Source organism: Canis aureus, chromosome 32 (genome assembly GCF_053574225.1).
Source record: "Canis aureus isolate CA01 chromosome 32, VMU_Caureus_v.1.0, whole genome shotgun sequence".
In the NCBI taxonomy this organism is placed as follows: Eukaryota; Metazoa; Chordata; class Mammalia; order Carnivora; family Canidae; genus Canis; species Canis aureus.
The window spans coordinates 34,165,069-34,191,014 of NC_135642.1; the positions used below are offsets into that span (position 1 = coordinate 34,165,069).

At 39.8% G+C, this 25,946-nt stretch overlaps 1 protein-coding gene and 1 long non-coding RNA gene across 4 annotated transcripts in view; one reads left to right on the top strand and one right to left on the bottom strand.

The window, feature by feature from the left end:
- Positions 1 to 95: 95 nt before the first annotated feature.
- Positions 96 to 20,066, top strand: LOC144303384 (uncharacterized). The gene is made up of 4 exons (XR_013370452.1): positions 96 to 333; positions 11,157 to 11,361; positions 12,188 to 12,475; positions 19,735 to 20,066. It is a non-coding gene; the product is annotated as an uncharacterized LOC144303384 (long non-coding RNA).
- MTFMT (mitochondrial methionyl-tRNA formyltransferase) overlaps positions 9,613 to 25,946 on the bottom strand; it is a 27,093-nt gene continuing 10,759 nt past the window's right edge. Inside the window, exons 6-9 of one of the 3 annotated variants that reach the window (XM_077881480.1) lie at positions 20,237 to 20,328; positions 12,376 to 12,454; positions 11,441 to 11,523; positions 9,613 to 10,039 (exon numbers count right to left, since the gene is read on the bottom strand). In XM_077881480.1, the coding sequence (XP_077737606.1) occupies positions 9,842 to 10,039; positions 11,441 to 11,523; positions 12,376 to 12,454; positions 20,237 to 20,328 (452 nt within the window). In that variant the 3' untranslated portion in view covers positions 9,613 to 9,841. Of the gene's footprint in view, positions 10,040 to 11,440; positions 11,524 to 12,375; positions 12,455 to 19,135; positions 19,484 to 20,236; positions 20,329 to 25,946 lie in introns of those variants that run through there. The other 2 variants (XM_077881482.1, XM_077881481.1) reach the window with 2 other exon arrangements.

The window sequence follows — 25,946 nt, forward strand, 5'->3', positions numbered from 1 at the left end:
GCGCGAGCCTCGCGCTTCCGGGTTCGGGGGAGGCGGGGCCACGTCCTGAGGAAGGGGCGGGGCTGCGTGGCTCCGGCGGTCACCATGACGACGGGGCGGGATGGAGCCGGGAGAGAGACTCGGCGCTCTCTGCGCATCCTGCCGCTTGGGACCTGGCGGCCGCCCCCGGGGTGGCGGTGGGCGCTGGGGGGAGGTCCGAATTGCCCCTGGGTCAGCCCTAGGTCACCCATTCGCTGCGGGCACCGAGGGAGAGATTGTGCGAGCGGCAGACGGGGGCGCCTGACACCTGGGACCTGCCTCTGCCTTCAGTTCGCGCCCTCCTGGAGGAAGCAGGTGCGGACCGTTTTCTCTCCGCCACGTGAAGCTTTGGGGGACCACCCCCCTGGGTTACAAGTTTTGGTGAACAGCACTTTGTATACTGTCTTTGCTTGGCAAGATTTTTTTTTTTTTTTTTTCCCATCTTGGCACAACGCCCTCCGTGGTCTTACCCTGTAAGGCTCTCACTGCTCTTTGCAGACTTGCGCTTTCTGGAGGATTTTTGAGAACAGCTCCCACCAGGCCTCCGGCTCCTGCATCACTTTCCCCTTAAAGGAATAGGGAATGTTAATATATTTATAAGCATTCTTCTTTATTTATTCATTCATCCATGAGAGACAGAGAGAGGCAGAAACACAGGCAGAGGGAGATGCAGGCTCCATGCAGGGAGCCCAACGTGGGACTCGATCCCAGGACCCCCGGGGTCACTCCCTGGGCTGAAGGCGGCGCTAAACCGCTGAGCCCCCCCACCCCCACCCCCGGGCTGCCCTATAAGCATTCTTCTTAAGCAAAATTTGGTAGAGGTTACAGTAAAACATTGGCAGCTTGCTGAAAGAATGTATAATAAGGTTGGATAACATGTAAATCTTATTTGAAGTCTTTCTGTGATCCTGCAACAAGGTCCTGTTGAAAGTGGCTCTCCCTAATCTGTTTTAGGGAAAGCTTATACCCTGCTAAAGCTTTTGGCATAAACAGCAACTGTTTATGGGATTAAGGTCAGGGGAGAATCTCAGTAAATTGGAATCCTTAGTCATGATCTCTGACTTCCTGCTTGTGAATGTTGGGTCCCAGTCTAGAACTCCAACAAATTGCAGATGCATCCCCCAAGAACACAATCACACGTTAGCCTCCTGTTCCCCAACTCGTCACTTCTTTCAGAATTCTCATAGGAAGTGGTCTTTTATAATGAGCACCAGGTAGGTGTATAGGGCATGTTTCTACAGAAGATTTTTAACCTGTGGCTTTCCCCTCAAAACTTTGGAATAGTTTAATGAATGGAATAATTGCCAAAGCACTGGTTGTGTGTAAAGACTGTTATGGATGCTCATTATTTTTGTCTCCTGAGGTGGTCTGTGAGCTTTAATTTAGGGCAAAAGGAACAGAGTAACCAACCAGTGTGTTAGCACATGATTTGGCTCATAGTAGGTACTAAATGTACCTTCAATGAATTAATGAGAGAATAAATATATCTATCCACACATATTCCTAACACTGGATTCCTTACTCCTCACACTCCTAGACCTCACTTTAGTAACAGCCCTAGTGAGATTTAAGCTATGGATATGCCTAAATATATTAAAAGTCCTTATTTTGTTAGTTTGATGATAATTTTTAATTTGACTGTTGATAATGAAAAGCCATCTCATTATGTAGATTTTGTTACATGTGAACTTTTATTACAATGTAAAAGATTAAACCCAAAATAATGAATGTTTTCTTTCCCTGAGAAAAGTACCCCTTGGTCATGTTTGGATCTTCAGTTGTCCTATAACACATGGCAGGCACATTATCCATTCCCTAATCTGAACAAGGAACATTTAATCTCTGTGAATTCCAGCTGTCCTGTAATTGCACAACTGCAGGGAGCAAACTTTTGACCCAGGACAGGCCCTGGTGCAGGCAGACCTGGGGGATATGGCTGTGAGGGTTTGCAGCTGTCATGGTTGGGGTCTTCCAGATGGTTCCCACAGCACCAATCCCTGTGTGAGAACCTCAGTTAAAAACTAGAATGTTCACAAAATACTCTCTGAACTCCAGGCAAAGTAAACAGATGGCCATCTGGTTCTCAGAATTGCCCAAACTGAAGATCTATCCTTCAAATTGATCTTTTGATAGGATAATATTTGTTTTAAAGCACATGTGCAAAATAATCCTAGATATATCTCTTATGCACAGTTACCTCTGAGGAGAAACTGGAGGATGGAAGGGGGGTGAAGAACTTTGGCTTTAGATTTAGCATTTGAATTTATGTAAGAATGTGTTCATATATTATTGTATGATTTAAAAATAAATTAAAATCAACTTTATTCATGGTCTAAGCCCTGCTTCTCCTTTAGTAGCACCCTCCTCTATTCAAGCTAAAGTCCAAGGTCCACAGGCAAGAGCAGGTCTGGCTCTCTCAAAGGGCCCCAAATACCCTATGAGGTCTCAAACCTCTAGGTGTTTATATATACTCTTTACTCCTCTTAGAATGCCTCTTCCACTTGACCCACCAGAGTGAAATGCCTCTATTTTACCCGCCCCCCAAACCACAGATGTGTGAAAAAGTGAAAGAGAAACTAAACACTTAGTTTTTCACAGTAATACCAGTTCTCGGAATACTATCCTTTAAAGCTGCCCAGGATACATTTGACTACAGCGTTATATATCAAATTATGCTGAGACCCAAGACTGAAAATAAAGGCTGTTTCCTTACTGCCAGACTCAGTCTGTGTCGGATACATGCCTCACTGGATTATAGGGATCAGACACAGAGTAGGGATTCTGGAACTGCCCGAGACAGATGCTGGTGTGTCTATTTCTATAGTTTCCTACGTATTGAACTAAGGTCCTATCAAACAAGTATATACAGTTATTTATTTATTTGAACTTGTTCTAAGATTTGTATTTATTTGAGAGAGAGAGAGCACATGTGTGTGCAGGATGGGGGAAAGGAGAGGAGAGAGAGAAGCAGACTACTTGCTGAGCAGGGAGTCTGACTAGGGCTTGATCCCAGGATCTGGAGATCATGATCTGAGATGAATCAAGGCAGATGCTCAACTGAATGAGCCTCCCAAGTACCCCTACTGTGATTTATAATTAATAATTCATTATTATCCAGGAGTTAAGAAACTGGAGTTTTATTCTTGGGCAAGACATTTCTTCTCTCTAGTGTGGTTTCCTTCTCTGTGAAATGAGTCCAAGGTTAGACTAAATGATCTCTAAGTTCTTTTTTTAAAAAAATATTTTATTGGGGATCCCTGGGTGGCTCAGCGGTTTAGCGCCTGCCTTTGGCCCAGGGCATGATCCTGGAGTCCCGGGATCAAGTCCCATGTCAGGCTTCCAGCATGGAGCCTTCTTCTCCCTCCTCCTGTGTCTCTGCCTCTCTCTCTCTCTCTCTCTCTCTCTGTCTATCATAAATAAATAAATAAATATTTAAAAAATTTTTTAAAAATTAAAAAATATTTAATTTATTTATTCATGAGAGACACACAGAGAGAAGCAGAGACACAGGCAGAGGGAGAAGCAGGCTCCATGCAGGGAGCCTTATGTGGGACTTGATCTCGGGACTGAGATCATGCCCTGAGCTGAAGGCAGGTGCTCAACCACTGAGCGACCCAGGCGTCCCTATCTCTAAATTCTTAACAAGTCTAAGATTTTAGATTCTATATGTTTATGACAGGTATATCACAGAATCTTTACAATAGCCTTGTTTCAAAGCTGTTCTTTTCTGGTAACCCCCCCCCCCCCACATTGCCTCTCCCTTCCAATCAAACTTTTAAAAAGCAGCCTGTGGGGGATCCCTGGGTGGCTCAGCAGTTTAGTGCCTGCCTTCGGCCCAGGGCGTGATCCTAGAGTCCCAGATCAAGTCCCACATCAAGTCCCACATCAGGTCCCCCTGTGTGTCTGCCTCTCCGTGTATATGTGTCTCTGATGAATAAATACATAAAATCTTTAAAAAGAAAAAAAAAAAGCAGCCTGCACACAAAAATGCCTTTCTATAGGAATAATATTTTACCTTCTTAGATAAGCTAATATTTGTCCATTGTTAACTTTTTAAATATAAAAGTGCCTAAGCAAAGGTAACACATTTTAAAAAATCATCTGACAACTAAGCATTTCATTAATGTTTCTTCTATAAATAACAATGTGACAATCTATCTTCTGCAAGAAAAGCTGCAGTAAAGAATCCTGGAAAACAAGAACGGCACTATTATACTACAAAATAAAGCAGCTTCTATCTGTAGGATTCTAGAAAACTTTATGAATTCTTAGAGGTAATAAGGACAGTGATTAAATAGTAACTGAAATGAGAAAATCTTCTTTTTTTAGGATTTTATTTATTTATTCATGAGAGACACACAGAGAGAGGCAGAGAGATAGGCAGAAGGAGAAGCAGGCTCCCTGTGGGGGGTGCCCAGTGTGAGACTTGATCCCAAGATTCTGGGATCATGACCTGAGCCAAAGGTAGATGCTCAACCCCTGAGCCACCCAGGTGTCCCAACAAGGTTATTTGTAACAATAAAATGAGATACTTCAGGTCAAGTCCTTGAAAGTCTGGCTAGCACTCAGTAAATGTTAGCTAAAAATAATGCTTTTGAGAACCTACTATGTTCCAGGCACTGTGCTGGGTGCATTATATATATATATTCCTCATGACATCCCTTGCAAAGTAGGTACAATTTTCATTTCATAGATAAGGAAACATATTTAGACAGGGTGATTAACCAGCCTAGACTTAGGGTCAGTAGCAGGGCCAGGGCTCATGCCATGGTTGTTGAATCTAAGTCTCTGCCTTTCAAAATCTTATATCTTCATTTTGAAATTGTTTGATGAATATTAAGAAAAGTGGTGAAAAGACACTGTGCTGTCTTAAATACAAAGTATAAAATAATAAACATCTCTTGGCAGCCATTATCAAGAACTTGATTTTATGCTCAGATAAACTACTCTTGTCACCCAAACCAAACCACGAGTAAAATTCTTAACAGAATTTACTGTGGTCTTGAGGTTCTAATCCTAGTATTGTCACTAGCTAGTTGTTACTAAGTCCTTGTTTCATCATCTCTTAAATGAATGAGTTACTAAATCATAGGACCTTTCCTATTCTAAAATTCTTTTCTTCCTGTTGGTCTAAAGGCATCTCAGCAAGCTGTTGCTGCCATCCAGAGGAGAAAATATTGTTGCAAGGCTCAAAGAAGGCATTGCAGCAGTATTATTAGACTCTGCTGACAATAATATCTAGCACTTACTGAGTATCTACTATGTGCCAGGAAGTTTCTCGGGCATATTCGATGTGTGTTTCTATTCTGCAAGGTAGTTATTATTACCCTTGTTTTTTTTTTAAGATTTTATTTATTCATGAAAGACACACACACACACACACACAGAGAGAGAGAGAGAGAGAGAGAGAGACAGGCAGAAAGAGGGAGAAGCAGGCTCCATGCAGGGAGCCCGCTGTGGGATTCGATCCCAGAACTCCAGGATAGTGCCCTGAGCCAAAGGCAGACGCTGAACCTCTGAGCCACGCAGGCATCCCCACCCTTGTTGTAAATTAAGAAATCATTAAAGAATTTAAGTAACTTGTCCTAGGTCACCCAACTTTTAATAAGTAACTAAATTCTGTTTTCAGTCTGATTTTTTTTTTTCTGCAATGACAAGAACCAATATAGAAGCATCTTGCATAAGGAGGCAATGTTTTTGTGATCCATCCTGTAAGCCAGAGCACAGAATAGGCTGTGTTCCTGGGAGGATCCTGGACCTAGGGGTCAGAACATAGTTCCATGTGCACCTCTTAAACTAGTTAAAGCTGTTACTACTCTAGCATAAAAATTACTTGTTGAGTGTGATTAAATGCAGAGTCCCATCCTGAGAGACTGATAGAAGGTCTGCAGTTGGGCTCAGGAATCTAAAATTTTGGTGCACCTGGGTGACTCAGTCTGTTAAGCATCTGACTCTTGATCTCAGCTCAGATCATGATCTCAGGTTCATGAGTTCAAGCCCCATGTTGGGCTCTGTGCTGGGATGGAGCCTACTTAAGGAAAAAAAAAGAAAAGGAACCTACATATTATGTATGCATGTATGTAATCTACGTTTTAAACAAGTACTCCAGGTGACTCTGGCTTAGTTGAGAAACATTGCTCAGTCATACTGGACTGTGGTTTTTTGTTTTTAAGATTTTACTTATTTATTCATGAGAGATAGAGATAGAGATAGAAAGAAAGAGAGAGAGAGAGAAAGAGAGAGAGAGAGAGAGAGGCAGAGACGCAGGCACAGGGAGAAGCAAGCTCCATGCAGGGAGCCTGACATGGGACTCAATCCCAGGTCTCCAGGATCAGGCCCTGGGGCTTAAGGTGGCACTAAACCGCTGACCCACCTGGGTTGCCCTCGACTGTGGCTTCTATAGAGGGCCTGAAACTATAAATATAGCTTCCTGAGGCTTAGCTGGGATGTGTACCGTTTATGTTGTCAAAATGAGTTGCCAACTGCAAATGGCATTTCTAAACCTGGTGTTTGCCCTTTAGGCCCAGGATGGCCTCGAGGATCTCTGCATGGGAAACTGCCCTCTCTGAGATAGGTCTTGCCCTCTTGCCTCAAGATTTCATAGGTATGAAAGGTATTTCATGGTATACCAACCATGCCAATCATGGTAGCCCGCTTCCCTTTCCAGCTCACACAGCCTCACCCACAGCCCCCTGCTTGGCATTAGGCAATGTGTTTTGTGCAGGTAAAATCATTGGGACTGGACTAGGTCTTGACTCACAGTCTGGCCAAGGGCTAGAGGCAGTCTGACACCAAAGATTCTACCCAGGAAGGCCAATGGTAATTAGCAAAACAAGAAAGGCTCTGCCCAGAACGTGGGGTGGCAGCCCTGAGACCATTCACCACTAGACTGTAAGAGATCAGAGAAAGCGGTGCCCTCAGTGAGGTTCTCCATTCCCTGTGGCAGTGTCTGAGTGGGCATTTCCTTACCTCTAGTCACCACTACTGCACTGCTGCAAGCTCCGAGGTGGTACTGATTCTCGTTCTCTCTGAATTCCGTACCATGACGGCAGCCCCTACAGAGGAAAGTAAGTGCTCCATGCATATTACCTGGAAAACAACAGCAAAAAAGCACTTTCACACAGGCACTAATTCTCAGTGACTTTTCGGAGCGTTTTTTCTCTTCAGCCCCATTTCACATATGAGGATACTAAAGTTCAGTGAGGTTAGTGACTTACTGGAGATCAAAAAGCTAATCAGTGGTGGAGCCAAAACTCTCCATCAGAATCCAACACCTGAACAATAACCACATTCTCACTTCTATAGCAAAAATCTGGTAAATTCTTTTCCTCCCTTCCCCATAACTGCAGCTATAGTTCAGATTTTCACATTTCTAACTTCCCACCAAATCTTCCTGCCACACATTTTACCTCCATTCCACCTTCTGCCCCACTACCAAAGTCACCTTTTTGAAATACAAATCAGGTTGTCACTTCCCTATTGCATGGCAGACAAAGGTCCAAAGTCTCATGGTCAAACCCTCCGTGAAGGTCCAAAGTCTCATGGTCAAACCCTCCGTGAAGTGGCCCTCCTGTCTTGCTCTCCCAGTCTCATCTCCATCCATCCTATTCCATTCCTGCCAGTTCTTCCAGTTTCTTCAAAACACTGTGCTCTTTCCCCCCGTGTTTAACTTGCCATTCGTTTCTCTTCTGTGATCCAGTTAGTTTTTCCCAGCCAGGTGCATATATGTCTATAAGTGTATAACTAGCTCATACATTGAAGAAAATGCATAGCAAACTAATGGTTTAAAGAATCATAATAGGGACGCCTGGATGGCTCAGTGGCTGAGCATCTGCCTTCAGCTCAGGGCGTGGTCCCAGGGTCCTGGGATGAGTCCCACATCGGCTCCTCATAGGGAGCCTGCTTCTCCCTCTGCCTATGTCTCTGCCCTCTCTCCGTCTCTTACGAATAAATAAAACCTTTAAAAATAATTTTAAAAAGATTGATAATAAAAATAGATTGATAATAAAAAGCTTGTTCATGTTCCCATCATCCAGTTAAGAACCACACTTCCATACCCCACCCCCATGAGATAGTGTTTTTTTATGCCATTGTGCCTCTCTATACACACTAGAATGCCTTAAGTCTGCATGGTGAACTCATGATTTAGAACCAGATTCAGCTTTACCTTCTTTAGAAAGCCTCCCCCCGAATCCCTTGAGGGAGATTTAATGCTTCCATTATGCCTCCATTATGGCATTCACAACAGTATTATATTTGCTTACATGTTTGCCTCACCAGTAGATTGAAGGTATCAAATATTATTTAATCTCTGAATCTTCAGCAAGCAGCACAAAGGCTGGTAGCACAGCAAATGTTCAGTAAATAGGACAGATGTCCGTACAACCTGGTTTGCCTGGGAGAGTCCTGGTTTATGCCTGTTGTCCAGGAATTATTGTAAGTGCTTCCTTTACTCATGAACGTGTCTAATTTAGATGGCCAATTATATGATCACCCTATCAATAAATGTGGAATGGATGAATTAGTGAATGAGAAAAGATTTTTACTGATAGAATCTAGGCAGGAAGAGCTGGTATGTAATGATTTTCAAAAATTCAACAGCTGGCCACTATACCTCCCCTTCCTGCTCCAGAAGTGCTTGAATCTCTTGGAGACAGATGAGTTTGCACAGACCAGATGCTCAATAACCTTTATTGCATAATTAAGTTGAAAAGTGTTAGCATATTCCTACTTCAAGAAAACCTAGATGTGAAATATGAATTTATAGTACAGATTCATGTGACAGAGATGATTATATATTATGTATGTTTACTATTTTATGAAAACTAGATGGTAGATAAATTTAAAGAACTGATTTTATTGCTTGTTGAAAATCAGAAATGTAGAATTAAACACTGCTGAAATTGATAGCATAATCAACGGGGACATATGATCTAAAAAATTTAAATAGATGCACTTTTTTATTTTTTAATTTATTTATTTTAAGATTTTATTTATTTATTCATGAGAGAGAGGCTGAGACACAGGCAGAGGGAGAAGCAGGCCCATGCAGGGAGCTTGATGTGGGACTCGATCCCGGGACTCCAGGATCACGCCCTGGGCCAAAGGCAGGCGCTGTACCGCTGAGCCACCCAGGGATCCCAGTTTTTTATTTTTAAAATATTTTATTAGTATTTTATTTATTTATTCATCACACACACACACAGAGGCAGAGACACAGGCAGAGGGAGAAGCAGGCTCCATGCAGGAAGCCCAATGTGGGACTCGATTCCGGGACTCCAGGATCACACCCTGGGCCAAAGGCAGGCGCCAAACCACTGAGCCACCTAGGGATCCCCTAGATGCACTTTTTAAAAAAGAAACTCAGGGTGTGATCCCAGAATCCCGGGTTTGAGTCCTGCATTGGGCTCCTTTCATGGGGCCTGCTTCTCCTTCCCCTCCCTCTGCCTGTGTCTCTGCCTCTCTGTGTCTCTCATGAAAAAATAAAATCTTAAAAAAAAAAAAAAAGAACCTCTATTCAGTATGTATACAGACACACACACTAGTTATTAATTAGTTGCATTTACTTTTAGGGAAAGATAAAACCTCCTTGAGTTTCACATTATAAATACAAATTTTATTTAAAGCTTTTTTGGTTATTCAAATAGAAAAAAGTTTTTAACTACTGTTAAACAAAAAATGGGAAGTGAGGTAATTCATCTTTTTGACAATAATCTTCTTTCCCTCCAACAGTGTCATCTTCTTTGATAGTCAAGGTAATTCCTTGTAAATAAGGCTTTTAATAAATTACAAATATGTAGTAGGTTCTTGTCCATCTACTTAACTACTTAATGCACTGTTGCATAGCAACAATTTTTTTCCCCTGCTTCTTCTTTGTTGGAAGTCTGAGAGTCTGAAATCTGCATTGGCTTGGTTGAGCTTGGGAATCTTTCTGGTACCAGGAGTGCAGATATCCATTGTAGAAATCAGTAGCTGTTAGTGTTTTCTTGAGCATCACTGATCGAACACCAATCCAGCCATCCTAACGGGCAAACAACAGTGAACAGGCAGTGATGGCAAAACTGGCAATTTTAGCTTATACAACCTTTATCATGAAAACAAACAAACCTACAAATCTTTACCAAATGCCTAGCTGCAGACAGCACTGTACCAAGTAACATATATGATTCTTTGGCTCTAAGTTTACTACCAAGTGATAACAAATATACAGATCTGTATAAATAAAACAAATTTAAACACAAAGGGGACAGAATAAAGACGAGTGCCATATTGGATGGTACTTTACAGTGTTCAGAATATGCCCACATATCTTATTAGGATTGGTCATCAGAAATATAACTACTCTAAAAGTAGGCAGATCCAATATCATCCCTTGTGGGAACTAATGTTAGAAGAGAAAACTGATGCCCAGAGAAGTGAGTGATTTGTCTGAGGTGACATAACTGGTGGAACTTAAACTCACATGTTCAGACAACCTCAACCTCCGCTGCTTCTATGAGAGCAAACTGCAGATTTGCAATATAGACATTGCAAGGACAGACCCAGACAAGGACAGCAGACATGTGCACCCTCCACTGTTTGGGAATAAACTGAAGAAAGATGAAGAGAGGCTGATGTGGGGGCTCTGTATCCACAGTCTGTGTAGGTCGGATCACCCTATCACATACTTTAAACATGGCCTCTGGAGCACAAAACATTGCACATAACCATGGTAGGACAGAAAACACCAGGAGATGAAGAAACATGGTCATTTTATAGGCCGTTGTCATAAAATAATAATGGTTCTAAAGTCATTTTAAATAGGTTAAGAAATCTCTTTAACCACTATCAAACTGTAAATGCAAGTAGGATACCCGTACTATAGTGGTTCAGGTAGGTACTCTGATATGGCTGTCTTCTGTGATCATTGTATTAGCAGGATGAGTTGCTAGTTGGACAAGACTTGTTAGTTATTAACAAGAACTTGTTAATTAAATTGAACTACTGAGAATATACAAGTTTCTTTTAAGAAAGCACTAAAGTTACTGAATCTTCTTTCAGTAATCATGCCTGGGTAAAATTGCATCACTTTCAAAAATTATCCTAGAGATTCTACTATTTCTTTTTTTTTTTTTAAGATTTTATTTATTTATTCATAGACACAGAGAGAGAGGCAGAGACACAGGCAGAGGGAGAAGCAGGCTCCATGCAGGGAACCCGATGTGGGACTCGATCCCTGGTCTCCGGGATCACACCCCAGGCTGCAGGCGGCGCCAAACTGCTGCGCCACCGGGGCTGCCCGAGATTCTACTATTTCTCAAGAAAAATTAAACTGTCCATTGGCTCAATCTGATGAATAAACAGGTGAGTGAAGTCTTAACTAAAGATGATGAACCATAAATTTAGTAAAACAAATATAATTTAAAATTAAAGGAAAATGTACCTTGCAACGAACCAGCAGTATTTGTGACTGTTTGTGGTATATGACTGATCCTGGAATAACAGGTTGTCCTGTTAATTTTGGATCTAAAGAATTGGTGGGGTAGGGAAGGATAGGAGAGAGAATAAATAATTATGCAACTTCATGCTGTTTACAAATAAAAAACATCCCGGGAGGTAGTACTAATACTGGAGGGTGTAACTGCTGATGTCCTGACCCTGACATCCAAACTTATGATGGAGCCATGGTGCTCTGTATCTCAAACCCAAAAGTAAGCTTTCTATATACATATAGGAACTTGCCAGTCCTTTACCCAGTCTCCCAAAGATCAACATAAAAACGTCGAATTTAGAAGTTTTGACCATTTGGGGGAAATAGCTAGCTACCAGTGGTGAGGTATATAGGAAGCTTAGGATCTAAGCTGACCCTTCCATCCATGACCCAACAAATCCCAATTCTTAGATCCCTGGGGCACTCCGACTCCCTCTGAGCTGCACCAGCTCCCTTTGTGGCTCCCACTCCTTTAGTCCACCATATTGGGAGGGCACTGATGGGCCCTTAGAATGGACTGTCATAAAATGCTACACCCAGGCCTAGGAGTCTCACTGAGCTGCCCAGGGATTTTCATTATGATATTCAGCAGAATGAAACTGACCAAGTCATTCTGCATTTCTTGAAAATCTTAGTGTACAAAATCACAGAGCTTAACATGGGATAGTAACACTGCTTTGCCTACTTCCACATTCTTAGGATGACTGAAAAAATACATGTGAATGGACAACCAAAAAAGTAAGACAATGAATGTAAAGTATCATCATTACTGAACTGACACAAACTAAATCCTTATTTTTACTAAACGTGACCTATGATAAACAGACACATTTTCAAATGGCGAACAGTGAAGATATTTTCCACATCAGCTATTCAAGAGTTAGTACCAGTGAGGATTGAACTATTAACTTCAACCAAATCCAGAAGTTTAATGGTATTATCCATCCAGAGAGTCTGCAATGGAATCTGTAAATAAAATTAAAGAAGGTATGATAATGCAATACACTCAACCTCCAAACTCTTTTTAACTACTATCTTGCATTAATTTGGTCTAACTTCTCCCCCAATTACAGAAGAATTAGGAACCCAGTCTCTAAATCTTATGAAACAGAACACATATGTGACCCTCTACATCAGTCTCCAAAATTTATAATATCTTAAACACTATTTTAAAAATCAAGGTTTATATCTTTATTAATATTTCTAATTTATTTTTATGTTCATTTTAAAAAATACAAGCATTTACAACAACTATGCTAAAAAAAATTTAGGGGTGCTGGGCTGGCTCAGTTGGAGGAGCTTGTGACTCTTGAACTTGAAGTCCTATGTTGAGTGTAGAGATACTTTAAAAAGTTTTTAAAAATTTAGAAAAATTCTGTACTCCCATCCCCAGAAGTAACCACTGTTAACAATTTGATGTGTATATCCTTGTATTTTTTTCTGCAAATATTATAAAAACCTAGAATATACTGTCTTAAAAGGAAGTCTTTTGCCTAAAGATGAAGCATGGGCAACTTTCATAGTGCATGCATATCTATTTCCCTCTTTATCTAGTGGCACAGTACTCTCACTTTGACTATATCCTAATTTATGCAACCAATACCTTTATAATGGATGTTTCAATTATTTTCAATTTCTTGCTACTATTAATGGCAATTTTTCTCAGTGTATGGCCCTTTAATCTTGGGTACAGCAATTTTTTTCTGTGCATAATTTTTAAATTTTTTTAAATTTTTAAATTAAAAAAAAATTTAATGGAGTAATATTAACCAGTTTTTTCTTTCATGACTCCAGTAGTTCATGTCAAGCTTAAAAAAGGCTATCCCACACTTTAAGATTGCTAAATATTGGGATCCCTGGGTGGCGCAGCGGTTTGGCGCCTGCCTTTGGCCCAGGGCGCGATCCTGGAGACCCAGGATCGAATCCCACATCGGGCTCCCGGTGCATGGAGCCTGCTTCTCCCTCTGCCTGTGTCTCTGCCTCTCTCTCTCTCTGTAACTATCATAAATAAATAAAAATTAAAAAAAAAAAAAAAAAAAGATTGCTAAATATTATAAAATCATTCAACTGTACTTTTCCCTTAGTTCTTTGTGGTTTCAATCTTTTACATTTAAATGCTTGATCCATCTAGAATTTGACTTTGAACGGCAGGATTTGAGGGCTTCCCCCTCTAATGGTTAACCAGTTCCAGTTGTCTCAACCCTATTTACTGGACAATCCATTTCACCTTTCCCCACAGTGTGAAATGCCATTTCCATCACATTTTGATTTCAGATTAATAAAAATTAACATGTACCAGGAAATAAGTTCTCTCAAATTTCTGAAGTAAATAAATTTATTTTCAGATTATAGCTCAAACCTTTATTTCACAGATAAGGAAAGTGAGGCCCAGAGAAATGCAGCTATTTTCCCAAGTTTAGACACAGGTAGTTAGTTAATGGTAGAGCCTAGGACCAGAATCTAGGTTTCCTCATTCTCAGTTCAATGCTCTTTATGGCCTCCCCTAAAGAGGACATTTAATTTTCAGAAGAGTTAGGTCAAAGATTTGAACATGACATCAAAGAATTTAAATACATTTGAAGAAAAGTTCATAGGTGTTCATCACCTTACATATGACATATTTTAGGACAATATCCTCTTCTATAATTTGCTGGCTTATTTTTCTCTCACCTGCTTCCAGTAGAAGTTATGAAACAATTTTTACATGTATAACTTCTTTCTTTCAAAGAACTCAAAATACTTTTGGAACGTGCTGACTAAAGAAGGGTTTATATTTACTGAGAGTTATAAATATACTCGGTATATGGTTCTTTTTTTTTTAATCTTTTTTTAAAGATTTTAGTTATTTATTCATGATAGACATAGAGAGAGAGACAGAGACACAGGCAGAGGGAGAAGCAGGCTCCATGCAGGGAGATGTGGGATTCAATCCCGGGACTCCAGGATCACGCCTTGGGCCAAAGGCAGGCGCTGAACCGCTGAGCCACCCAGGGATCCCCCTCGGTATATGGTTCTTTTTTTTTTTTTTTTTTTTTTTTTTTATTTATTTATGATAGTCACAGAGAGAGAGAGAGAGAGAGAGGCAGAGACACAGGCAGAGGGAGAAGCAGGCTCCATGCACCGCGAGCCCGATGTGGGATTCGATCCCGGGTCTCCAGGATCGCGCCCTGGGCCAAAGGCAGGCGCTAAACCGCTGCGCCACCCAGGGATCCCCTATGGTTCTTGTTCAGAATATATACTTCTTATTCTTGAGGAGGGTAAAGCTCACCTTCACCTTATCATCACAGCGTTGCAGAAAGGGAAGGGATGGTAAAAATATAGTCATTTCAGTATTACCATCATTACTGTCAAAATCATATATTTGCACAGACTTAAAAAGGTTTATCTCCTTTGATCTTGGCAGTTGTGGACATGGTCATTAACCCATTTTTAGAGGTATAAAAGCAGAAACCCAGAGAAGATACAGGTTTTGCTCTCGGTTAGTAAATGGCAGCTCTAGGAATCAAATTTCACCTTCTGGCTCCTAAATTATCATTCTGTTATAGCACAAACTTTTTCTCAGTGGAGAGGAAAGGTGAATTAGAGAAGATAAGGATCATTATATGGTAATGTAACTATGTTTAACTTTTTAAAGATTTAAGTAATCTCTACACCCAACATGGGGCTTGAACTCACAACCTCAAGATCAAGAGTTGTATTATACTCTAAACTGAACCAACCAGGTACCCCTGTGTTTAACTTTCTGAGGAATTGTCAAACTATTTTCCATAGCAGCTGTACTAGTTTGCATTCCTGCCAACAACATGAGGGTTCCAAATTTTTCCACATCCTTGTCAACACTTGTGATTGTCTGTTTTTTAAATGTTAGCAATCCTAATGGGTGTGAAGTGGTAACTACAGTTTTGATTTGCATTTTCCTAATGACTAATGAAAATGATTGTCTTTTCATGTGTTTATTGGCCATTTATAGATCTTCTTGGAAGAAATATCTATTTAGATGCCTTGCCCATTTTCTAATCACATTTGCCTTTTTGTTGTAGAGTTGTAAGAGGTCTTATATATTCTGGATACAAGACTGTTATCAGATATATGATTTGCAAATATTTTCTTCTACTCCATAGGCTGTCTCTTCATATTCTTTTTCTTTTATGATTTTATTTATTTATTCATGAGAGACACACAGAGAGAGGCAGAGACATAGGCAGAGGGAAAAGCAGGCTCCTCATAGGGAGCCTGATGTGGGACTTGATTCCCGGACCTGGATCATGCCCTGAGCCAAAGGCAAACATTCAACTGCTGAGCCACTCAGGCATCCTCATCTCTTCATATTCTTGATGGTTTTCTTTGAAGTGCCAACAGTTTTTAATTTTTAAGTCTCACTTCTCTATATTTAGTTTGGTTGCTTAGGCTGTAGGCAACATATCTAAAAACTATTGCCTAATTCAAGGTCACAAAGACTTATCCCTATGTTTTCCTCCAAGAGTCTTATCATTTTAGCTTTTCTATTTAGGTCTCTATCTAGAGTTCATTTTTGTACATGGTGTGAGGTAGGAATCCAAATTCATTTCTTTTGATTGTGGATATCCAGCTGTCTGAGCACCATGTGTTAAAAAGACGATTCTTTCCCCATCAAACTATGTTGGTACCCTTATCAAAAATCAATTGATCATAAACACGAAGGCTTATGTCTGGGCTTTCAATTCTATTCCATTGAGAAATAGGTCTATCCTTATGTCAGTATCCCACTGTCCTCATTATTGTAGCTTTGTAGCAACTTTTGAAATTAGGAAGGATAAGTTCTTTAATTTTCTTCTTCTTTTTCAAGATTTTTTTGGCTATTCTGGGTCTCTTGGGATTCCATATGAATTTTAGGATCATGTTGTCAATTTCTGCAATTTCTTCTGCAAAGACATCAACTGGGGTTTTTATAGGAATTGTGTTGAATCTGTGGATCAATTTGGGGAACAGTGCCATCCTAACAATATTAAGTCTTCCAACCCATGAACAATGAAATCTTTCCATTTACTTAGGTCTTCTTTACTGCTTTTATTAGCTCTAAAAGTTTCTTTTGGGGGCAGCCCTGGTGGCCCAGAGGTTTAGCGTGCCACCTTCAGCCCGGGGTATGATCCTGGAGACCCAGGATCGAGTCCCACATCAGGCTCCCTGCATGGAGCCTGTCTCTCTCTCTCACTCTCTCTGTCATGAATAAAAAATAAATAAATAAAATAAAATGTTTCTTTTGGATTCTTTATGGTTTTCTATATGTAAGATCATGTCATCTGCACATAGAGTTTTATTTATTCCTTTGCAGTCTGATTCCATATTATTTCTTTTTTCTTGCCTAATACCCCTAGCTAGAACTTCCAGTACAATGCTGAATACAAGTGGTGAGAATGGACATTTTTGTCTTGCTTCGACCTCGGGGTGGGGGTGGGGGGCGGGGGAGCAGGAAGCTTTCAAAGTTTTCACCATTAAATATGATGTTAGCTGTGGGTTTTTGTCAGGTTGATGAAATTCCCTTCTAGTCTTAGTTTGTTGAACATTTTTTATCATGAAAGGGTGTTGGATTTTGTTAAGTGCTTTTTCTGCAGCTACTGAGTAAACTGTGGATTTGCCCTTTATTCTGTTAATATGGTATATTACATGGGTTGATTTTTCTATGTTGATGCAACCTTACATTCCTCAGATAAACCTACTTGGTCATGGTATATAATCCTTTTTTATTTTTATTTTTATTTTTTTAATAATCCTTTTTAATACGTGGTTTGTTTTAGTTTTCTAATTCTGCTGAGGATTTTGCCGCTATATTCTTAAGGGATATTGATTTGTGGTTTTCTTTTCTTGTGCAGTCTTTTATCTTGTGTTGCCTACTTTAGGTTTTGTACTAGCTGCTCCCTCTGCCTAGGGATGCTATTTTCCTCATCTTGGCATAACTAGCTCCTTATTGTCTTTCAGATCTAAGCTTAAATGTCAGTTCAGAGATGCCTTCCCCACCTACCTAATCTAAAATAACCTCCAGTTAGTCTATCACATTTTCCTATTTTAATTTTTATCAAAGCACTTATCACACTCTGTTTTAATTTATTTGCTTATTTGTTTCTGTCTTCTCATATGTTTATCTTTAGTACCTAGTACAATTCCTGACAAATCATAGGCTTTCAAAAAAATATTTTAATGAATGCTTGAATATATGAATAGTAGATAACATTTAATGAGTACCTACTCTTTGTCAGATCCTATACTAGATTTTTTTTTTTACTAGATGCTTTATATACATTATGTTAGCCCTAATTTTCAGATGAACAAACTAAAGCTCAGAGGCTAAGTAATTTTCCCAAGTCTACCAAATTAGGAAGTGACAGAGACAAGATGGAACCCAGCACTGCCTGGTTCTAAAGTCTATGTTCCTTTTCCTATGCCATTCTGCTGCAGTGGGAAAAGTACAGGGTATGAAGTCAGACAGATCTGATTCCAAACCTGCCTGTGATTAACAAGCATTGTGACCTTGAGCAACACTTAGTAACCACCCATTCTCTACTTTAAGCCTCAATTTCATCAACTTAAAATCAGGTAATACCCACACATGAGATTGTGATCCTCAGTGAAGAACTTGGCATCCTAGAGATATTTAGTGGCAGGTCTCCATCTTACTCAATATTAATAACAAGTGGTCTATTAAAAACCCCACACTTGGTAGTTCCCGAGTTCAAACAACACAAGAAGCTATCAAAATGAAGGGGGAAAAAACCAATACATTTGTCAAAGAACTGATAATTTAACTTAGGTTTTTTAAGAAGTTTTTTTTTTTTTAACTTTTTAAAAAAGATTTTAAGTAATCTCTACATCTCAATGTGGGGCTTGAACTTACAATCCTAAAATCAAGAGTCACATGCTCCACCAACTGAACCAGCCAGGTCCCCTAAGGATTTTAATAAGTCTTTAATAAAAACTATAAGTATACATAAAGAACTATTTAATAAATAAGTTACAGTTACAACTCCATTTTGTATACCATCTGTAGAAATTGAGGATTTAAGAAGTTAGTTGTAGGGGTGCCTGGGTGGCTCAGTCAGTTGGGTGTTTGCCTTTGGTTTGGGTCATGATCCTGGAGTCCTAGGATTGAGCTCCATATCAGGCTCTCTACTCAGCGGGGGTTCTGCTTCTCCCTCTGCCCCTCCCCTGTTCATGTTCTCTCACTCTCTCTCTCAAATTTGTAAAAAGACTTAAAAAAAAGAATTTAGTTGTAAAAAAATTGGCTATGGGTAGAAAGATAAACTAGAAAAAGCACTGGATTAGGAGTTAGAAGATTCAGATTCATTAGTGATGGAGCACTCTGAAGTTCATACTTCACTTTTATTCCTCTCATCTATGAGAAGGGTAATAAAATTTGGTTATGGGAAACTGCAAAATATATATTCAAAAGTGCTTTGTGAATTTTAAGGCCCATATAAAAACTTGAAGTCTGAAGAATATTTTAAAAATGAATTTCAGGGGGATCCCTGGGTGGCTCAGTGGTTTAGTGCCTGCCTTTGGCCCAGGGCGTGATCCTGGAGTCCTGGGATTGAGTCCCACATCAGGCTCCCTGCATGGAGCCTGCTTCTCCCTCTGCCTGTGTTTCTGCCTCTCTCTCTCTCTCTCTCTGTGTCTCTCATGAATAAATAAATGATATATTTAAAAAATAAATAAATAAAATAAAAATGAATTTCATATACAAAAGAATTTCTGAAAGCAGGGACTTGGACATATTTGTACACCAATGTTCACAGCAGCATTATTCACAATACCCAAAAGGTGGAAGCAATCCAAACCTCCATTGACAGATGAATGAATAAACAAAATGTGGTATATACATACAATGGAATATTTTTCAGACTTAAAAAGGAATGACATTCTGATACACGGTACAGCATAGATGAACCTTAAGGACATTATGCTAAGTGAAATTAGCCAGACACAGAAGAACAAATATTGTATGATTCCTCTTAGATGAGGTACCTAGAATAAACAAAGAGACAAAGTAGGATAGTGGTTACCAGGGATTGTGTGAAGGAGGAGTTGGGGACATTAGTGTTCAGTGGGTAGAGTTTCAGTTTGGGATGATGAAAAAGTTCTGGAGATGGATAATGGTAATGGTTGCACAATGGTATGAATGTACATAATGCTATTGATATATACACTTAAAAATTGTAAAAATAGTAAATTTATGTATGTTTTACCAAGTTATTATTATTATTTTCATTTGACAGAAAGAGCGAGTGAGCACAAGCAGGAAGAGGAGCAGCAGGCAGAGGGAGAAACAGGCTCCCTGCTGAGCAGACAGTCCGACCCAGGGCTCGATCCCAGGACCCCAGGATCATGACCTGAGCCAAAGGCAGATGCTTAACTGACTGCGCACCCAAGTGCCCGTATTTTACCAAATTAAAAAAAAAAAAGTTTAAAAAATAGAATGAGGGCAGCCTGGGTGGCTCAGCAGTTTAGCGCTGCCTTTGGACCCTTTGGCCCTTTGCCTGGAGACCCAGGATCGAGTCCCATGTCGGGCTCCCTGCGTGAAGCCTGCTTCTCCCTCTGCCTATCTCTCTCTCTGTGTCTCTCATGAATAAATAAATAAAATCTTTAAAAAAAAAAAAAAACAATGAATTTCGGTATTCTTTGGTTTAGTTTGAGATTCATTCCTAAATAAAAACATTTTGAAAGTAATTTCACATACATACACAAGTAGGTAAAACTGCAATCTGATTTCCAACTTACTATATTTCCAATGGCACGATAAAGTCTGAATATTTGCTCTGAAGTTTGTTCCTCCCATTTTATACAGCTGGTACCAGCAGAAATCTTAGGAGCTACAAGATAAAACCAAGAGCAAGAAAAAATATTAGATTCAATGTCCATGAATTAATAACTATTGATTGATGTGGAATAATAGATGCAAGAGAACTTGTATTATTTTATCAACTTTTGAATATGTTTGAAATTTTCTTTAAGATGAAGTAAAAATAAATCAGTTATACTAATACTAAGAGAAAAAATGAATGCATTTCTTTATAATCTGGGAGTAGAAAAAGCCCTTATAACAATGACTCAAAATCCAGAAACAATTAAAGAATGATAAATATGACTACATAAAAATAAGATTTAATAAAAATAAACTTTTTAAGACAAAAAGAAAGGTCATAAATCAAGTTGAAAAACAAATGACAGGGGTACCTGGCTGGCTCAGTTGGTAGAGGATGTGACTTTTCTTTTTAAGACTTTATTTATTTATTCATGAGAGACACAGAGAGAGAGGCAGAGACATAGGCAGAGGGAGAAGCAGGCTCCCTGTGGGGAGCTCAATGCAGGACTATTCCAGGACCACAGGATCATGACCTGAGCCAAAGGTAGATGCTCAACCACTGAGCCACCCAGGTGCCCTGAGCATGTGATTCTCAATCACAGGGTCATAAGTTTGAGCCCCACATTGAGTGTAGAGATTAGTTAAAAAACAACAATAACAAAAACAAAACCTGAAGGTATTTGTAATTTTTAACATGATAGTTTAGATTTATAAAAAATAAAAAATTTATAATTACATGTTAATCTAAAATATCTATGTAATATAATATTAATATATCTAAGGGCATTTATGTTTATTATGCAGACTTATTTATATCTATTATATAAAGTACTCCAAAAAACTGAGAAGAAAAAGACCAAAAATGATAGAAAAATGGCAAAAGATACAATGTCCCTTCCTGGAAAAAAGAAATGCAAATAGTCTTTAAACACATAAAAAGATCCTCAATGTCACTTATAGAAGTAATGTAAATTAAAACTACTCCAGGATGTAATTGCTTGTCTATTTGATTCAGAACTAAATATGCTTCAAGTTATTTATAATGGCATTATTTGAAATAGAAGTTTGGAAACAACCAAAATGTCCATCATCCATCAATTGGGGATCTGTTGAATAAATTATGATACATCCACACAAGTGAGAACTATGCTGCCATAAAAAGGAATGAGAAAAAAAAAAAAGGGAATGAGGAAAATCTCTTCTATGGAGAGGAAAGGATTTCCAGGGTACACTGTTAAAGTAAAACAAAACAAAACAAAAAGCAACAAAAAACACAAAGGTACAAAAGAGTATATATTTTATGCCACCTTTTGTGGAAGAAAAAAGAAAATATGAATTTAAAAGTATGTCGGGATCCCTGGGTGGCGCAGCGGTTTGGCGCCTGCCTTTAGCCCAGGGCGCGATCCTGGAGGCCCAGGATTGAATCCCACGTCAGGCTCCCGATGCATGGAGCCTGCTTCTCCCTCTGCCTGTGTCTCTGCCTCTCTCTCTCTCTCACTGTGTGCCTATCATAAAAGAAATAAATAAATAAAAAAAATAAAAAAATAAAAATAAAAGTATGTGGTATTTGCTTGTTTTGATAAAAGTAAACAACTGGAAGGCTAAAATCAGATACTCCTAAAATTACAGAGGGAGGGGAAACAGGGAGGAGGAGCTACGGATGGAAGTGAGACTTCTCTGAGTATAATTTTTCAAATAGGTTAAAAATTTTAATCATATAGATGTTTTATATGATTCAAAATATAAAATTTGGGCAGTCCGGGTGGCTCAGCGGTTTAGCGCCGCCTTCAGTCCAGGGCCTGATCCTGGAGATCAGGGATCAAGTCCCACATGGGGCTCCCTGCATGGAGCCTGTTTCTCCCTCTGCCCGTGTCTCTGCCTCTCTCCCTCTGTGTCTCTCATGAATAAATAAAATCTTAAAAAATAAATAAATAAAATTTAATCATAAAGAGAAAAAAAGCAACTCTGAAAGCTGAAAACAAACTGAAACAAACAAACCTAATTATATATCAAACTAGGTAGCAAAAAAAAAAAAAAAAAAGGAAAAAAATTATCTCCAGTAAGTCTTTTTTTTTTTTTTTTTAAAGATTTTATTTATTTATTCATGAGAGATACAGAGAGGAGGAGGCAGACACATAGGCAGAGGGAGAAGCAGGCTCCTTGCAGGGAGCCCGATGTAGGACTTGATCCAGGAATTCCAGGATCATGTCCCGAGGCAAGGGAAGACCTCAGCCACTGAGCCACCCAGGCATCCATCCCTCCAGTAAGTCTTTTTTTTTTCTTTTTAATTTTTTATTGGATGGGATCCCTGGGTGGCGCAGCGGTTTAGCGCCTGCCTTTGGCCCAGGGCGCGATCCTGGAGACCCGGGATCGAATCCCACGTCGGGCTTCCGGTGCATGGAGCCTGCTTCTCCCTCTGCCTGTGTCTCTGCCTCTCTCTCTCTCTGTGTGACTATCATAAATAAATAAAAATTAAAAAAATATATATATATATAATTTTTTATTGGAGTTCAATTTGCCAACATATCGCATAACACCCAGTGCTCATCCCGCCAAGTGTCCCCCTCAGTGCCCATCACCTAGTCACCCCAACCCATCACCTACCTCCCCTTCCACTACCTCTTGTTCATTTCCCAGGGTTAGGTGTCTCATTGTCACCCTCACTGATATTTTCACTCATTTTCTCTCCTTTCCCTTTATTCCCTTTCACTAATTTTTATATTCCCCAAAGGAATGAGACCATATAACATTTGTCCTTTTTCGATTGACTTATTTCACTCAGCATCATACCCTCCAGGTCCATCCACGTGGAAGCAAATGGTGGGTATTTGTCGTTTCTAATGGCTGAGTAATAGTCCATTGTATACATAGACCACATCTTCTTTATCCATTCATCTTTCAATGGACACCAAGGCTCTTTCCACAGTTTGCCTATTTTTTTTTTTTTTTTTTTGCCTATTGTGGACATTGCTGCTATAAACATCGGGGTGCAGGTGTCCCAGTGTTTCACTGCATCTGTATCTTTGGGGTAAATCCCCAACAGTGCAATTGCTGGGTCTTAGGGCAGATCTATTTTTAACTCTTTGAGGAACCTCCACACAGTTTTCCAGAGTGGCTGCACCAGTTCACATTCCCACCAACAGTGCAAGAGGGTTCCCCTTTCTCCACATCCTCTCCAACATTTGTGGTTTCCTGTCTTAATTTTCACCATTCTCACTGGTGTGAGATAGTATCTCATTGTGGTTTTGATTTGTATTCCCCAGTGATGCGGAGCATTTTCTCATGTGCTTTTTGGCCATGTCTATGTCTTCCTCTGTGAAATTTCTGTTCACATCTTTTTCCCATTTCATGATTGGATTGTTTGTTTCTTTGCTGTTGAGTTGAATAAGTTCTTTATAGATCTTGGATACTAGCCCTTTATTTAGTCAGGGTCAAATAGGTCATTTGCAAATATCCTCTCCCATTCTGTAGGTTGTCTTTTAGTTTTATTGACAGTTTCTTTGGCTGTGCAGAAGCTTTTTATCTTGATGAAGTCCCAATAATTCATTTTTGCTTTTGTTTCTATTGCCTATGGATGTATCTTGCAAGAAGTTGCTGTGGCCAAGTTCAAAAAGGGTGTTGCCTGTGTTCTCCTCTAGTATTTTGTTGGAATCTTGTCTCACATTTAGATCTTTCATCTATTTTGAGTTTATCTTTGTGTATGGTGTAAGAGAATGGTCTAGTTTCATTCTTCTGCATGTGGATGTCCAATTTTCCCAGCACCATTTATTGAAGAGACTGTCTTTTTTTCTGATGGATAGTCTTTCCTGCTTTGTTGAATATTAGTTGATCATGAAGTTGAGGGTCCGCTTCTGGATTCTCTATTCCTTTTTTTTTTTTTTTTTAATTTTTTTTTTAATTTTTATTTATTTGTGATAGTCACAGAGAGAGAGAGAATGAGGCAGAGACACAGGCAGAAGGAGAAGCAGGCTCCATGCACTGGGAGCCCGACATGGGATTCGATCCCAGGTCTCCAGGATCGCGCCCTAGGCCAAAGGCAGGCGCCAAACTGTTGCGCCACCCAGGGATCCCTGGATTCTCTATTCTGTTCCATTGATCTATGTGTCTGTTTTTGTGCCAGTACCACACTGTCTTGATGACCACAGCTTTGTAGTACAACCTGAAATCTGGCATTGTGATGCCCCCAGCTATGGTTTTCTTTTTTAAAATTCCCCTGGCTATTCGGGGTCCAGTAAGTCTTGAACACAGTACTCTGACTGCACACTCTTAGCAGGGTATATTAAAAAAAAAAGAAAACCTGCAGAGAAATCTGAAATATTACTCAGTAGTTTTACTGTTTGTAGTAATACTAGTAGTGTAATTTTGAAACTATTTTACGTCTAGTAATTAAATAAATAGGTCAGTTTAACTTTTGAAAAGATAATTCCGTTTATTTATTTATTTATTTTTAAATTTATTTATTTATTCATGATAGACAGAGAGAGAGAGGCAGAAACACAGGCAGAGGGAAAAGCAAGCTCCCTGCCAGGAGCCTGACGTGGGACTCGATCCCGGGGCTCCAGGATTGCGCCCTGGGCCAAAGGCAGGTGCCAAACCGCTGAGCCACCCAGGGATCCCCGATAATTCAGTTTAAAAGAAAACGCTGGGATCCCTGGGTGGCTCAGCGGTTTAGCACCACCTTTGGCCTAGGGCGTGATCCTGGAGAGCCAGGGTTGAGTCCTACATCGGGCTCCCTGCATGGAGCCTGCTTCTCCCTCTGCCTCTCTCTCTCTCTCTGTCTCTCATGAATAAATAAATAAAATCTTTAAAAAATAAATAAATAAAAATAAAAGAAAAACCCTGAAATTCAAAATCTGAATCGGGGGTGCCTGGGTGGCTTTATCAGTTGAGCGTCTGCCATTTTGGCTCAGGTCATGAGCTAAGTCGTCAGATGGAGCCCAGACTCAGGCTCCATGCTCAGCAGAGTCTGCTTGTCCATTTCCCTCTGCCCCTCCCTGCTCTCTCAAACAAACAAACAAACAAACAAATAAATAAATAAAACCTTAAATAAATATATAAAAAATTGAATCAGTAACTGTATGAACTCAAATATTATTTAAAAAATTTAATGCCTCACCTTGTCCACTGACACCTTATCTTGAAACACACTGTTGTACCAGGTGATTTTCTAAATACCACTCCCCCAACTAAAATGATCAAGGGAGAGATGGCTGATTCCAACATGGGACAGAGAATTCATGAAGTGAGCCTGGGACATCTTATAAAAGAAAGCAAGGAAGCACTGAAAAACTAGTTGAGGCTGTCGAAAGGATGCAGGACCCAGCTTTAAGGGGCTCCCACTGGCCAAATTTAGGATGACTTGAAGAGCACAAAGCATTATAAATGTAATTAACTGGGAGCGACTGGGTGGCTCAGTAGCTGAGCGTTTGCCTTCGGCTCAGAGCCTGATCCTGGTCCTGGGATCAAGTCCCACATGAGGCTCCCTGCAGGGAGCCTGCTTCTCCCTCTGTCTGTGTCTCCGCCTCTCTCTGTGTATCTCTCATGAATAAATAAATAAAATCTTAAAAAAAAAATCCACTAGTCAAATCATAATTTTAAGAACTCATTTGCCACCATAATTGAAGA